This window comes from Carya illinoinensis, chromosome 3 (assembly GCF_018687715.1).
Source record: "Carya illinoinensis cultivar Pawnee chromosome 3, C.illinoinensisPawnee_v1, whole genome shotgun sequence".
Classification (NCBI taxonomy): domain Eukaryota; kingdom Viridiplantae; phylum Streptophyta; class Magnoliopsida; order Fagales; family Juglandaceae; genus Carya; species Carya illinoinensis.
The window spans coordinates 38128812-38145855 of NC_056754.1; the positions used below are offsets into that span (position 1 = coordinate 38128812).

Genomic DNA, 17044 nt, shown 5'->3' on the forward strand with positions numbered 1-17044 from the left:
ATAAATGTGCACGAAGAAACACGCAGCGGATAGCAAAGTCATAAACTAGGTACCAGGATTTTTCCTTATTTAATACAAATCCGTTCAAAATAGACATAATAAAATATTACAAACCACAGATATTGTTTTAAAACCAACTACAAAGCATAACTCCAACTCAGTACTCCGGCAGAGCCGCATCCCCGGGCTCAACCTCCTCCTCCTCCTCGAACTCTGCATCAAAATTCTACGGTACCAAAATGGTGCTGCAAGTAAGTCAGATCCAAACACCACTAAATAAAAGCATATTAAAACTCAAACAATATGCATGAAAGAATGCAAATGCACATGACCCGTAAAACCATATTTTCCACGCACGCCAAAAATCCATTTGGCCCAAAACATATATTTTAAACAAAACCTCGCCATTATCCCCGATAATGGCCCAAAGCAAGAAACCACCATTTTCCCAGAAAATGGATCACAAAGCCTCAACACTTTCTCGCCATTTTTCCAGAAAATGGCCTGTATCTGAAAACCATAAAACCAATCCAATTATTGCATGCACCATGATCTCCCCTAGGGATCATCCGCACACTCTGGCTCTGTGCCACACCGCAGGTAACGACTACGCGTGTGACACCTAAACGAGCGATGCCCAGTACTCATGCCCAGCGCGTCCCTGGACCAGGCCATCCTCTAGTCCCCGCCACTCTAGGGACCACGGAGTCGACACGACAACGTTACCATATCGTGCGATCCGATCGTCGCCCAGTGACAACTCAGGGGATGTCACTCAGTATTATCCACTTCCGAGTAACCAAAGGAGCTCCATCGAAATAATAACACATCCTGGCTTGGGGTCGTGAGACACACACACCCGTAAATCCATTTACACATAAAAACTGGATTTTCTCAAATAAATAAAATGCACGTGCATGCATCATGTAAATGCAATCTCAAGGCACAAAACAACCAACCAACCACAAATCAACAAACCAAGCAACTCCGTCCTCAATCCATCCGACCCTTGAACTCCTCAGACTCAGTCCAAAATCAACCAACAGTCAAATAATTATTGTAAGAGCAAAATATATTTAAATCTAAAAGTAGAGTTTGAAAAATACTTACAGCACTATAAGGTATTTTATGAAAGCTCGCGGCGTTGCAAACGATGGAGAAAAAGCAACGTAACAGTGTATTTTACACTGTGGCCGTGGGTAATAAATTACCCACTTTCGAACCGGGATAAACCAAGACACGAAATTGATAGGGAATGGCCTTGAGATGTTTATGAAGTTAAAGGAAGTAAGTTTTGACCGTGGGTGGCGGTGAAAACTGCGGTGGAAGCGAAAAAAACCCAAATCGGAGTTGAGCTCGTGGGAGCTGCTCCGAAAATGGATCGGGGCCAAAATTGGATGGGTTAGGATGTGAAGAAGTTATGAAGAGATGGTAGCCAGAGGTGGAGCGACAGCGCCGGAATCGGCAAAAAGCCGTGCAGAAAGAAAGGGCTGTAGGGGGCTAACGGCGGCTCGGATGGAGGAGATTTTTGGTGGGAGTGATCACCGGCCGGAGGGGGATTTTTTTGGTGGGGGTGGTGTTGGCCACACTGGCTGGACGGTGGCGGTCTGGGCGGGTCAACGGGTCGGCGACGGGAAGGGAAGAAATAGCTCGCACGCGCACGAGAAGGAGGAAGAAGAAAGAAAGAAGAAGAAAGAAAGAAAAAGAAAGAAAAAGGAAAAAGAGAAAAAGAAAAAAGAGAAGAAAAGAAAAGATGAGGAAAAAAAAAATGAGGTCCAATCCTCATTCCGGAATCCAAAAATTGATCAGCCAAAAGCGATTTTAAAAACATAAAACGACTAAAATAAATTAAACACCATATCAAATAAAATAAAAACAATTAAAATACAATAATTTAAAATAAAAGAACTACTATATTAATTAAATTAAAAACACTCATTCAGTAAAAATACACGTAAAAATGAGTCATTACATTTTTTATATAATCATTTGTTATCTATTTTAGAGCATTTAAGTCTGAAAAATAGCTGTTAATCTAATATAATTAGGATTCGTAAGAATTGTAATGTTATTTTAATAATAATAAAGAGAAGTGAATGCAAGCCCATCTCATCTACTGAAATGCATCCTCTGTGTTGCAATATTCCTATAATTAAATCACTCAAGGACATCATGAATCATTAAATCATCTTTAAAGAAACAATTTATTTAGTTCCAGTTTTGTGTTTTTTATTTTGCTTGTAATAGAGAGCTCCCACCCCTTCTGCCACTAGTAGTTGGATCTCGTCAAGCAGTTTTATAACAAGGGCTATAAAAATCCAAAATCAAAAAACCAGTTTGATGAGCAACATGATGATTAGCCAAACTAGTAAGGAAGGGAGAAATGATACAGCAAGGGGTTGTTGATATTTCTAGTGAGTCATATACAGGAGATGTAGAGCCATCTGTGCCACTTATGGGAGTCATCATTGAACTGCTGGATAACATAAACCACATCCCCTCATGATGCCAACCACAAGAATCTCCTTCTAAAGAATACTTCTGTTTATGACTTGCTAGGATTTTTCTTTCTTCAAATTCAAATAAAAATGTGTATTTTCACTGACGTAAAACAATCATAATGGTTAGATGTAAAAATGGGTTGTAAAATAATTGCATCAAGTCTTTTATTTTGTTCAGCTTTCTGTGATTCTAAAATGACAAACAAGGCAGCACATCAAGTTGATTGTCAGTTAAAAATAATCTCAGAAAATTCCACAACAATACACCACCACTTCTGTGTTCAAACATATCAAAATAGGGCTAGTAGATTTAGCTCTGCATATTCCCCATTTAAAAAATAAAATAAAATCATCTCTTCAACTGCATCTTAAGCGTACATCAAGGAAAAATGGCTTCTTAACTTGGCTTTTCAAGGAGGGGGAAAAAACCTCTAACCCTATTTGATAAAGTCAATAAATATTAAATACCAAACTAACGGCGATGCCTACACATTATACATCAAGCTGATTCTAAATCAGTGGTATGGCAGGTGCACTGGCTCTGCATGCTTTCCTGCGCAACTTGACGACTCAAAAATGGATGAAATGGCATTACAAATTGGCTTAGGTTTCTACATCCTCATCAAAGATCATTTTGGTAGCTACCATGGAGTGTCGTCATGTTCTATCAGTGGGGGGACAAATCTGCAATTTTCGAGAGTCTGCTCAAATATATGACCCACTTTGAGCAGATTTTCCTGCAAACATTACAAGAATAAAAAACATCAGCCATTTGATGCTGCACTGAGTTATTCTTTGTTCATCTCTGAGATATAAGCTCTGAATTATTAATTCTTAAGTATAAGATATAAGCTACCTTGAAATTATTAACTAACTGGTTTTCAATGACTCAAATCACTTTTATATAGGGTCGGTCGGTATAGCAAAATAAGGAAAAAGAGACCCTGGGTGTTTCTGCATCCAAACGTTTGAATAAACTTCAGGTGACACATTCCCAGCTGCATGATCGATAGATAGAATACAACAGGTACCCATAATCCAGCTATCAATAAATACTAAAGGAGAAAATGGTCACACCTGACAAAGGACAGAAATCTAACATCTTGACTTAGAAGGTCAAATTACTGATGGACCGGTCATTTTGGCTGGTGGTTGCACGACAAAACAAAGTAGAACCAAAGTTTTAGCAAAGTGTTTCTTCATGTTTCTCCATAATTGCATTCCCTGTTCTCGGTTTATTATTCTCTAAAAAACTCTATTATTTTTGTTCATATCTTATCTATATGCAATTTTTAAATTTTCAGTTACTAAATTAATTTTCAAAAACTCTAGTAGGCTGTCAGTTGTCTGTCTCTCCTACGAAATGGACATGAAGGAGGTGGTCTTGATATGCAGTAACTCTAATGTCTATTGCATCATGAGTTTTCATACCTCATCAAAACCCGCACCAATCATCTGAAGACCAACAGGAAGGCCAGCAGCACCACCTTCAACAAATCCACAGGGCAAAACCAAAGCAGGTAGCCCTGCCAAGTTAACATTGACCTGCATAGATGATAATGTCAGCTGAGCAAATCTAAAACATGGAAAAGAGCTTACAGTTGGGAGTTTGGTCATGGTCCTTGTAGATGCCATACAAGCAGTAATATAAGTCGACCTAAATGAGGTAAAATACATAGGGCCCACAATAACACCACAATTACCACAAAATTGATATGTACAATATACTGATGGTGCCAAGAGCTTAATGGCTTGATGATATATGCCCCAGTTCTCCAACTGGAAAACCTGGCTCGAAACCCCCCACCCCTGTACGTTATGCCAAACAGTTCAAGCTCAACTTTCAACTACCAACTTTCAGACCTTCTAGCCCACACATGCAACCTATTTACTTATGATCTGGAAGCACAAATCAAAACACATAAAGTTGCATATTATTACAAAAATTTGAAAATCAAATTTCTTAAGAGTTCGGTCTCAGGACCTAAAAGAGGAAGATTAATGCAATATTCAAGATCAAACATCAAGTATTTCATCCAATTCCAAATGCACTAGGAACAGCAAGGTGTCCATTCATCAAAAGGTACAGGTTTGAGATGAACAGTGAAAACCTGGACCCCTGATGCCAATTAATAATAATAATAATAATAATTAAAAAAAACAAAAAAAAGGATGCAGCACTGGCTCCTACTGGTCTGAATGTCCACCACATGTACTTACAGAGATTCTATATCTGAGGAGGGAAAGAATGATGGGCAAACATCTCAACCATTTTCATCCTATCCTGATCTTAACTATTAATGTCAGCCACATGTATCTTACAGATCCATCTGGGCCCACCCAGAGTCAGAGCATTGATTTGACAGTGCTTTCTCCTTTACTTTATAATCACTGGACAAGCAACTTAAAAAAAAATTACTTTATCCACAACCTCATCCCCATTATTAGGTCACTGTTGGCAATTAAATCCTCTGATAAATCTTTCTCCCGCTAACATTATGCAAGAAATTGAATGAAAAGTTTTATCACTCCCTACTTATCTCAATACATGGAGAAATGACAGGTGAAAACAAAAAACAAATAAATAACACTAAATACTGCAGAAAATAAAGCATTGTTAAAATGCTCACAGTCATGATGTCGCCTGCATACATTGCCAATGGGTCATCCTTTTTCTCTCCTGTAAACATAAGAAGCAATTGGATTTCCCACTGTAAACAACACTACTACAAATAAAAAAACAAACAAACAAAAACAAAAGATGGAAGCAGCATACCAATCTTATAAGCAGCAGATGGAGCAGCAGGTGAAATTAAGATGTCATTTTCATCCAGTGCAGCCTTGAAGCTTTTCCGTATCATGGTCCTCACCTAAACAATTATAAATATCTTCTTGAGCACCATGAAGCTTTCCAAGGGGTCATGAACAAAGCATAACAATCTTCAAGAGAAACCACCAAAGAACAAGATAATAATTATGCATGTTTCATGTTAAGGATACCAGAATTTAGACATAGAATAACATTCATTACAAATAAAAAGTGGCAAGATCATCTTTAGTTAAGCATATGATATCCCCAGTACCACATCCATAGGTTCACATTTGCAATTTTTCTATGATATAATGGAATTGGAGTACATGAGACATTCTGAATATAGGGTGACTTCTGCCCACCAAATTAACTTAACCAGGTTGAGAAACAAGTAACACCCTAGAGATGAAAGCACTTGAAGCAATTATAGTAGTACCTGCTGGGCACGCTTGTAATACGCATCATAATAACCAGCCGAAAGGGCATATGTACCCGTTAAAATTCTCCTTTTGACCTGCAAATATAACACCGAGTTATACAAATCCACTGGCTTGTAAAACTTTAGTTTAGAACTTCCGTTAAGGCTAAATAATAACTAGTTCAACTAGTTTTTTGCGCCTGTTTAGGATACCTTAAAAATCAACCAAAATTATGGCAACAGAGTTTTTGACTAGACACCTAAAGCTCATGTACCTCAGGACCAAATCCTTTAGCTCGAGAATCCCCATAAAGAGAGTTTAACTCAGCAGCCACAACTTGGTCCCCATACCTGGATATAAATATAAAAACATAGATGAGAGCTCCCTTGCTTGTCTTAAAGTAAAAATCTCATGCTTAGGGAATTGGTAGTTGATATTTCACAATTCCTTTTTGTGATACCCCCCATATTGAGGGATTATAGGTGGTAAATGGGATCACATATTGATTGTGAGGAAGAGGTTCTTGCTCTTTATAATGGTTCCAATGGGCTCCAATTGTACCATTAACTAGTTCTTTTGAAATATGGGCCCAAATGTGGCTTGAATCTCCCTGGGGACCTTACAGTTTTCCTCCGTTCTCAATGGAGATGGTATAATGCACACGGGCCTATAGTTTATCTGTGATTTTGTATGCTTTATCTTGAAACTATATAAAACTTTCCCTTTTTGGCCAGATTATTTAAACTAAACCACAGTTTGTCATTTGCCTTTTTTATTAATCCCATCCCAAATTCCTCTGGTTCTGAAAGTCTCCTTGAAAGGAAGGCCCACATACTTCATAGGTAGATATGAAAATCATAAAGACATAATACCAGCTAAACTATCCACATTTGTTACTTGACCCACTACAACCACCTGAAATTTATCCAAATTAATCTCCAACTCATAAAATGCTTCATAGAAATAAAACACAGGTACAAGCGCGCTTACACAAAAAGCCCCGAGGCCAAAGCGCTCCACTTATCAAAAGTGCACTTTTTGGCAGTTTTTGTGTGAGCTTAAAAGCACACTTGCATAATTTTTTAAGAAATATATAAAATATCATTTCAAAACCTAGAAAATGATGTAAAAAAATATTCAAGTATCCTATAAAAAAACCAAATATTCTTAAGTATTTAGCTGATATTGAGGACCATTCAATTAGCATGGTGCCATACGTTATCATATGGGATGTATATCCTTTTTTCTTGTTGTGTGATGTATATCCTTTGAACCCAATATAATAATCCAAGTTGGCTTTCTATATGGTTTGATATTTGACCGCTTATGTTAGCATAGATGTCAATACCTACAAATCTTGAGCTTTTCTTGTCATTACTTTTTTGGTTTATTTTGATTCAACTATATGCTTTAGTTTTTATAATGGCTATTAAATATCATATATGTGTATTCTAACCAAATCACAGGAGAATATATTATTTTATCTAGAAGCACAAGAGAATTAGATAAAGTGTTAGTTTAAATTTCATATACTGACTTGACTACTTGATTTTCATCTTGAATTATTCTCAAATAATTTTATTTTTATTTTTTTTATGACTGGGGAACCACCCCACTGCAGAGCCCTTAGGACTCACCTATGGAACCTAAACCTCCGGGGAGAATAGCACATTAACCCACCACCATCGCCTCCCACTTAAATCATAGTTTGATCCCAGGTCACAACCAGGATCAAACTACGATTTATTTATTCTCAATAAATTGACTGCGGCTCCCAAGTTGTAGGTTGGTTGGGACCAAGGTCACCTGGTTTGCCACCCAGGTGTTGAATGGGTCCCACTCCAGCATTGCCTGGGTGGCTCTAGATTGTTCCTAAGTCAAATTGGCCCAAGGCTTCTTAATTTTTATTTAAAATTTTAATTTAAAATGATTTTTTTAATGGTTAGTTTTTACAAATGCCATTTCATTAATGAAGCTAACGTGACTTATTTGACAGATTTCTAACAGTATATTAACAAAAGGATCAGAATGACCAAAGTTTAAAGCACAAGGGATAAACAATTCAAAATGAGACTATAAGGACCAATCTTTCCAAAAGGCAAGCCAAATGGACTATTTTAGTATCTAATCCTTAAATTGACAAGCCAAAATAAATTGTAAACCTTGTCAACAAAGCCAAGCTCTTAACCACATATTCTTAAGCTTGAAGCAGCTCCTACCACTGTGAATGCCTCCACAATCCAAAAGATACGGCAATTTCTTTTAACTAGTATATGGAAAATGGGCTTCCGACTCTGGTGAGACAAGAAATCTATCAATTATAGACCACAAAGGTGTATAAGTTCCTCCAATTATGGTGAAAGGCTTTGATAAAAAATAAATTCATAGATATCCTCCATAGAGAAGAAAATGCTATACTTGAAAATATAATTATCAAAGTAAACTACATTTTATATTCACAAGCAGTATCTTGGACTGCAAGATCTCATCCTTGCCTATGAAGTATCTTGGATTCCCCTTGGGGACCCCTCATAAATCCAAGATGGTGTGGGAAGGGATCATTGAGAAAATTGAAGGCAAATTGGCAGGGTGGAAGAGAATTTAATTGTCTAAGGGGGGGAGAATCACACTTATTAAGAGTAAGTTATCTAATCTCCCAACATACTTCCTTTCTTTATTCTCTATTCCTATAAGGGTGGCAAATAGACTGGAGAAGATTTTCCGTGATTTCTTATAGGGAGGGTTATTGGATGCAAAGAAATTCCATTTGATCAAATGGGATAAAGTATGCACCCCCTTGTCTTGCGGAGGATTGGGCTTTAGAAAATTGAGAACTTTCAACAAGGCTCTCCTTGGAAAATGGTTATGGCATTATCATCTTGAAGGACACGCTCTATGGAGGAAGATCTTAGAGGTCAAATATGAGAATGTCTGGGAAGGTTGGTGCACTAAGGAAGTAAGAGGGGCTTATGAAGTGGGAGTTTGGAAACTTATCCGGAATGTTTGGGATGATTTTCTCAATAACTGCAGATTTGTGGTGGGAAGGGGCACGCAAATCAGGTTTTGGCATGACAATTGGTGTGGGGATGTCGTCCTGAAAAATGCTTTCCCCTCTTTATAGGATTGCGTCTGATCAGGGCTCCTTGGTAGCTGATAATATGTGCAGTACTACGGATGTCATTCATTGGTTGCGAGGTTCACTAGAGCTGTTCAGGATTGGGAGGTGGGAGACATCACTGAATTCTATAGAGTGTTATATGCGTTGAAACAAAGGGCAGGAGGGAGGACAGATTATGCTGGACCGGCACTGGTAACAAGAAATTTTCAATTCGTTCATACTACAAGTCCTTGTCGACTCACTCCCCAAATGCTCTTCCTTGGAAGAGCATTTGGAGGAGCAATGCCCCTCTCAAGGTTGCTTTCTTTGGCTCGCTGACTTCTCATGGTAAAATACTGACCATAGACAAATTAAGAAAACATGGACTATACATAATGGATTGGTGTTACATGTGCAAACACAATAGTGAATCTGTGGACCATCTTCTTCTTCACTACGAAGTAGTTAAGGTATTGTGGGATGAAATTCACTCGAGGCTTGGTATCACATGGGCTTTGCCTAGGAGAGTGATCAATCTATTGTCTTATTGGCGAGGGATAAGAGGCAATCGCCAGATTGTAGCTGTATGGAAAATGGTACCTCTATGTTTAATGTGGTGCACATGAACCAAAAGAAATGGACGATGTTTTGAGAACAAGGAACGCTCTCCAGAGGGTTTCAAGGCTTTTTTCTTTCATACTTTACTACTTTGGGCATCTTCTATTGTACTAAACGGAACAAGTCTTAATGACTTTTATGTTACTATGAGTAGCACTTAGTTTTGTAACCAGGCTCTTTCTTGTATACTCCCTGTGTACTCAGGCTTTGCCTATTTATGTGGATCAATAAAATCTCTTTTACCTATCAAAGCCAATATATATATTCACGAGCAGTTCGTTTTTGTTTTTTCCATTACTAAAATCTCATAATTCTAATTTAGTTGCTTAATTATGGTAAGATTATAACACTAAGTACCAATCAAAGAAAGCTTCTAACATTTAAGTTAGCAAAGTATACTATATATATAAACTTAAGTTAATTTGACAAATCTTGTATTTTTAATAAGCTATGACTTTTTTCACAAAATAAATCATTGATATTATATCTCATCAGTTTATCTACATACATATTCAGTTATATGAGCTTCAATGAGTTAAGAAAAGTTTATATGAGTTAGGCCCTTCTAATAAATGAGCCTAAATTGTTGTTTTAGCATGGATTAATTAATTTGAAAGAATCAAACTGAAGTTGATTTTATACATGTTGAGCTTGAAATGTTCACAGACAACTGAATGCGTTTATAATCCTACTTGTAGTGTAGTTTAAAGTGCAAATGGGTAATAAAAGTTCTTTGATTTTACATTGAAGCCAATGATACTTAAAGGGAAACCTTTTCAAAACGCTGCAATGAGTGAAACCCGAAAATTCTAAAAAGAAAAAACAAGTAAAAAGCCATTTTCATTGAGTAAAAAGAATAGCTATCTTACAACGCCAAAACAATTTTCTATTTATAGGAAAAAAGCCTAAAACCCTAGAAATAATAAATTATGACCCTAAATCAAACATTAAAAAAATGAGGGAAAGAATGATAACAACCCAATTCAGTTATTTGACATTATAAGATCCAAGTTCCAACTATCAAAATTTAAGATCTGTGTCTCGCAACATTAGAAATTCAAGATCTCCAACTAATATCGTTAACACGGCCATAGAATGAAAGACATCTTTAATACCCATAAGCCGTACTTTCCAGATCTTGTCCTCTCTCCCTCCCTATCTAAATATATATTCTAGTATTTATGTATTTAATATGTGAGTCATTTTTGCAATTGTGTGCATCTACGTGTCAGTATGTTTGAAAGTTTGAGAAAGAGAGGAAGATTCTAGTTTCATACCATAAGAAGCACCATCATATTACCTGACACCATCATAACGTGATAAGTTGGAAGATGATTCAGATGATGCAAGAATATAATAGGCAGGTAACCCAAGGGAGAATGATGGTAATGAGATCTGCAAGTTAAGATTTAAAGTTCATCTAAAACACATTAAATAATAAAGTTAAGCTCTAGAATGAAGTAGAGAAGTTAAAGTAGACAGATGTTGAAAGGAATATAAATAATAAAAGGTAGACCTCTGTCACAGAGCATCCTAGCTCCTCGAGATGTGAAGCAGCACCACGTATGACAGAAACCACCCCATTATCAACACCATCGTCGAGAGTTTCCCGGATCAGACCAACCCTCAGTCCCTTCAATGGTTTAGATTCCAATAAATCTATGGAATCAAATCGGGATGCGAAGTCAGGAACCTCCTGAAATGTTAAACACACTAAATATTAAAACAAAACAAAATGCAATAATATTACATGATATTTTTTTTTATAAGTAAAAATATTATATATATATATATATATATATCAATAGGAGTAACCAAGTACACTGTATGTATACAAGAAAACATATTACATGATATACAAAACACTTGCACCAAAATGCATCACCGAATAGTCATATCGGATTCATATACATCAATTAATTTAGATCAACAAGTACTTACTAAACATGACACCTATGCATAAACTCAAACCCCAACTAACTACCTCATAAAACTCTTCATAAATGACTGGTTTGGTGAAATATCGACTGTTAACAAGTTTAGATCCTAATTTGAACACTAACACTAGAAAGTATACAAGAATACCTGTATACATACACAAGTCCCTTACCCTATTACTACTCGTGGCATCAAGTCTATCATGGCCAGAAATCGCATGAAGAAGAATTCCAGTATCAGCAACTGATGATCCAAAGCAGCCAATCACATCAAGGGATGATGCATATGCCATAAGTCCATATCTTGAGACGCGTCCATATGTTGGCTTTAATCCAACAACACCACAAAATGAAGCTGGCTGCCGCACGCTTCCACCTGTATCACTTCCCAGTGACACTACACACTGTCTGGCAGAAACAGCCGCAGCTGAGCCTCCCGATGATCCTCCCGGCACCCGAGATATATCCCATGGATTTGCAGTCACCTAACGAATGAATACATGCACCACCTGAGTAAACCAACCATGGTTACCAGTTGGGAAAAATATCCCAAACAACTTGCAAAACTATTGTTCAATCCAGCGAACCAACGAAGAGATAAAATTAAAGAATATCTATTAATTATTAAATTCTGACAAGATTTCCGCAACCCAAAGTAATCGAAACTCTATACTCCCTCGATCTCAATAAATTTCGTTTCTTTTCTTATTTCTTCAATTTTGCATGTTATACTTGTGTTCCAAAATATAAATGAAATATTGGTGAAAACGTTGTGTTGAAGTCCTTTTTATTTAGAAAAAATATGTGAAAGAATGTTTTTTCTTTATCTGTAAACAAAATTTTATAACATTGGGAAAAGCCCCGTAGACGGGACATATACAAGAGACATTTTTTCTAAGAGTTCAAAACAAAGCGAATTGCAAAAACCAGTATCCATATGCAATAGTGCAAATTTTAAAAACCAGCAAAACCTGAAAAGCAGAGGCTTCAGTGGTGCTCCCCATGCCAAACTCGTCCAAATTGGTCTTTCCAACCACAATGCCCCCCAAGTCCTTGATCCTCCGGACCGCCGTCGCATCGAACGGAGGAAGATAGCCCTCGAGGACGCGGGAGCCACCAGTGGAAGGCATGTCCGCCGTACAGATGTTGTCCTTGACGGCGACGAGCACTCCGGCGAGCGGCCCGATCTCCTCACTGCTGGCGATCATCTGATCGAGGCGATGGGCCTGCTCCAAAACGGCGTCTTCGGAGACGTGGAGGAAACATTTGAGATGGGGCTCGGTGAGGCGAAGGCGGGTGAGGTAGGATTCGGCGAGCTGAGCTGCGCTGAGGCGGCGGGAGAGGAGGGAGTGGCGGATGGAGAGTATTTGAGAGTGTGGGGGTGGCGGTGGTGGCGAGGTGGAGGGAGGGGATTGGGCGGTGAGGGTGCATAGTGTGTAGCGAGAAGAAAAGCGAGAGAGGGAGCGAGGAGATTGGAGTGTGGATAACATTTTCTTTGAGAGGATGGGGAGGAGCAGACAGCGAGATGGTTTTGTGTGGTCTTTGCGGTGGCCGTGGTTCATCTCTTGACGTCATAATAAATTATTAGAAAACAATTTTTCTTTTATTTATAAGCCATTAAACATTTTCTACTTTTTCAAAATCACAAGAAGATAATAATATTACCTTTATAATGAGAGTAATATTAGATATAATTAATTAATTACGTAAATAATGCATTTTTTTAAAATGGAATTTAATTTAAAAAATTAAATTTTTTATATAGATTATATATTTGCTTAGAAAATACATTATACTTACATATTTTATAACTATAAATATCATTTCTCTTAAAAAAAATATCTTAAAAAATATATTTTCTTGTTCAACAATAACCTTTCAAAAACTTTTTAAAACATAAAACCTTCCCGGGGGGACATTGGTATAATTTCAATGATAAAGACATTGTGGGTTATGGGAAAATATTTGGGATTGAGGGTACAGGACAGCAAGTGATAGATGTGGCGTCCTATCACTTGGTAAAGAGTTTGACAAGGATCTTTGGTGCTAGGGATGTCAGCGAGCAACACCCTAGTGTTCTTTTTGAGTCTAGGTGCGCAATCATTGATTAAGTACACGATAAGTGAAATAAGTCGCAACGGAATATGTAAATGGTTAGTCATAGACCAATACTAATTATACTAGAGGTTTATACCAATAATAAATTCACATATTAGTAATTGTAATATTCATGTCATTAGCACTTCCGAATTAAGAATTTTAGTCTCCTCTTTGTTCTCTCTATAGGGAGAATAGAGGTGGTGAGTGTGTTAGGGTCTACTTCTTGATGGTAACGGAAGACAAGTGTGATTTCGAAGATGGAGAATTTGCATGAGATATGAGACAAACTGAAACTGGACGAGGAGAGGACGTGGCTATTGAACTGGAGTGTTCATCTATTGAAGAAGTTTAGAAGAAAGGTGAACAATGCTTGCTTGGTAAAATATGTAAGGATCGTTTTATAGGAAAGAATGTGGTTGAAACAAAAATGGCAAAGATATGGCGTTTAAGCAAACTTGCAAAATTCCAAGAAGTTGGGTTAAATATGTTGATAATTACGTTTGCAACTCATGTTGATAGGAACCGTGTGGAGGATGGAAGACCTTGGCTCTTTGATAGCTCTGTCTTTTGTGATCAATGGACTCGATGGGCTTGTTCCACCAAGTTGGGTCCAGTTTCATAATATGCCATTGATTGGTATGAATCAGGCTTGTGGTGAGCAGTTGGGGCGGTCACTTGAAGAGGTGGTAATGGCGGAAGGTGATGAAGATGACATTGGATGAGGACGATTTCTGAGAGTGAAGATCATACTCAATCTATTTAAACCTCTGGCGAGAGGAATGACTATAACACTAGAAGGGGAAAAGTTTTGGATTCCAATCCAATATGAGAAAGTGCCAAGTTTCTGCTTTCAGTGTGGAAGGATATTGCATGATGGGAAGGATTGCCCTGGTATGATTTATAGTGTTGAAGAAATGTAGCAATTTGGTTCCTAGTTGCGGGCTGCTTTTGATGGATGACATAAGATGTTTAATTCGGAAGTAAGTGCTCACTCTATGGTAGACATGCAAAAAAGGAAGGATTCTAGTGAAGCGCATGAGAAAAATGGTGATCAGAATGCTGGTTTCTCTTTGGCAAGGAACACAATGTCGAAATTAGCTACAAGCGAAGTACAGGGGGGGTTTCAGGCGAGGTTTTTGGGATGGTTATGGAACAGAATGTGGAAGTTATGGGATTGGATAGGGCTGAGATAAATGCGCAAATAAAAGGATTGAATAACAGGCATACGTTACAGGATAAGGAGGATAGGATTGGTGGGAATGATAAGGGACGCAACAAACACTAAGTTCAGATCTGGAGGAGGTAACAGATAGATTACAAGTCAGCCTTAGTCCAAGTAAAGAGGAGCACATATGTGTTGGGCCTGTTATAATGGGTCAAACCCAGCTAGGTAGGCTTTACTCCCCTCAATTAGCCCAAACCCTAATGTTGAGACGAAGTACTAGATCTTGGAAGAGCGGAGCATGAAATTCAGGTAGTTTTGGTTGAAGTTTGTCTCGACAATGCAGGAAGGAAACGACAACTGGAGGAGAGTAGTAAAGATGAGACTAATAACCAGACTAAAAAATGATGGAAGGGGAAATAAAAACTTACATCCTGTCTATGTGATAAGCAGGTTGGTGATGAGGGTGAGGGTGAGCTACACTTTTCAAGATTGGCAAAGCTTGTTCAATAGACCTGCTAGGATCAGTGATTCTGGTTAGTTGGAATTCTCATGGGCTTGGAAACCCACGTGGAATTCGAGTCCTTCGTGACTTGGTCAGAAGGGAAGATCCTACTATCTTGTTTCTTCAAAAAACAAGACTGCATGCAAGTGTAATGGAAAGAATGAAGTATAGAATGAATTTTGGTGGATGATTGGTTGTGAGTAGTGATGGGAGAATTGAAGGCCTTGCATTGTTTTGGAAGAATTCTATTAAGATTTCTCTCTTGAGTTATTCATGATCACATATACATGCCATCATAGAAGAAGAAGGTAGCAATGCAGAACCTTGGTATCTTACTGGAGTTTATGGCCAACCTGAAACAGCTAGAAGACATGAAACTTGGAGTTTGTTAAGATCTTTGTTGGTTCCTCAAAATAATTCTTGGCTTTTGTTTGGGGATTTTAATGAAATTTTGAGTAATGCTGATAAACGAGGAGGAGCTCAGAGAACAGAAAGGCAAATGGGGGATTTCAAGGTTGTTCTTAATGATTGTGCTTTTGAAGACATTGATTATAGTGGTAATCAGTTTACATGGTGTAACAGAAGAGAGGCATGTCAGTGTATTACTGAGAGGCTTGATAGGTTCCTGGCAAATGCTAATTGGTGCACTCATTATGTTCATGCAAAAGTGAGGCATGGATTGACTGCATATTCTGACCATGTACCAATTACTCTTAACTTATATGCAGAGCAATATTATAGGAAATGCCAAAGATTGTTTAGATTCAAAGCAATGTGGGTGGATTCTAAAGATTGTCAGACAGTAATTGATGAAAAGGCATGGAAGGGGATATCAGGCCCATATGAAATGAATACTGTAATGAGGAAGATCCAGACTTGTAGTGAGAAATTAACTGTTTGGAACCAAAAAAGTTTTGGCAATGTGAGAAAGGAGTTGGAGAAGGCTAGAGCTAAACTTAAAGCTCTCACAAATCTAGATCCAACTCATACCATATGGGAATACCAAAAAGTAGCAAGGGCAGAAGTAAATAAATTGTTGTTGGAAAGAGAGGAGATAATGTGGAGGCAAAGATCAAAGGCTTTGTGGTTGAAGGAGGGTGATACAAATTTAAGGTTTTTTCACTACAAGGCTTCTCAAAGGAAGAAGAAGAATTTTATTAAAGGAGTGAAGGATATAGATGGTAATTGGCAGGAGAAAGAGGGAAGAGACAGAGTCATTCTTGATTACTTCAATGCTCTATTTAAATCCTCTGAACAAGCTGGAAATTTAGATTTTTTGGATGGCTTAGAAGGAAAGGTTGATGCTGTTATCAATGAAAGACTGTTGAGGTTGTTGAGGCCTTTCACTACAGATGAAGTGTGCATTGCTCTGAAGCAAATGAACCTACAAAGGCACCAGGGCTTGATGGTATGTCACCAATTTTCTTTCAGAAATATTGGTCTGTTGTGGGTAAGGATGTTTTAGAAGCTATCCTAAAGGTGTTGAATACTAGCCAATTCCCAAATGACATCAACCAGACTTTCATAACCCTAATTCCTAAGAAGAAACAACCTAAATGTGTTGCGGATTACAGACCCATAAGTCTGTGCAATTTAGTTTATAAGTTGGTATTAAAGGTACTTGCCAACAGGCTGAAATGCATTTTACCAACTGTCATCTCACCCTCACAGGCTGCATTTGTTCTAGGAAGGATCATATTAGACAATGTCCTGGTGGCATATCTGTTAGTTCACTTCATAAGTCATAGGAGAGGGGGGGAGGAAATGATTTATGCCTTTGAAGTTGGACATGAGTAAAGCTTATGACCGTATAGAGTGAGGTTTTCTTGAATAGGTGATGATCATAATGGGTTTTGAGGCAAGATGGATCATGTTGATAATGCAATGTCAAAA

At 37.8% G+C, this 17044-nt stretch overlaps 1 protein-coding gene across 1 annotated transcript; it reads right to left on the bottom strand.

The window, feature by feature from the left end:
- Positions 1–2725: 2725 nt before the first annotated feature.
- On the bottom strand, positions 2726–12918 carry LOC122304186 (glutamyl-tRNA(Gln) amidotransferase subunit A, chloroplastic/mitochondrial). The gene is made up of 10 exons (XM_043116294.1): positions 12356–12918; positions 11558–11869; positions 10964–11143; positions 10748–10842; positions 6007–6082; positions 5750–5827; positions 5278–5371; positions 5132–5181; positions 3933–4046; positions 2726–3238 (listed from the first exon to the last, which is right to left on the bottom strand). Exons 1-10 carry the CDS (start codon positions 12872–12874, stop codon positions 3143–3145), a joined length of 1614 nt encoding a protein of 537 aa, XP_042972228.1. The 5' UTR covers positions 12875–12918; the 3' UTR covers positions 2726–3142.
- Positions 12919–17044: the final 4126 nt, after the last annotated feature.

What these genes read in the sequence shown, in the direction of transcription:
- LOC122304186 (XM_043116294.1), bottom strand. Translation starts at nt 12,874, where the DNA reads ATGTTATCCACACTCCAATCTCCTCGCTCCCTCTCTCGCTTTTCTTCT. An exon ending in CTAAAGGATTTGGTCCTGAG is followed by an intron (nt 5,828 to 6,006) that starts GTACATGAGCTT and finishes TTATATTTGCAG; the next exon opens with GTCAAAAGGAGAATTTTAAC. An exon ending in ATGCAGGCGACATCATGACT is followed by an intron (nt 4,047 to 5,131) that starts GTGAGCATTTTA and finishes TCATCTATGCAG; the next exon opens with GTCAATGTTAACTTGGCAGG.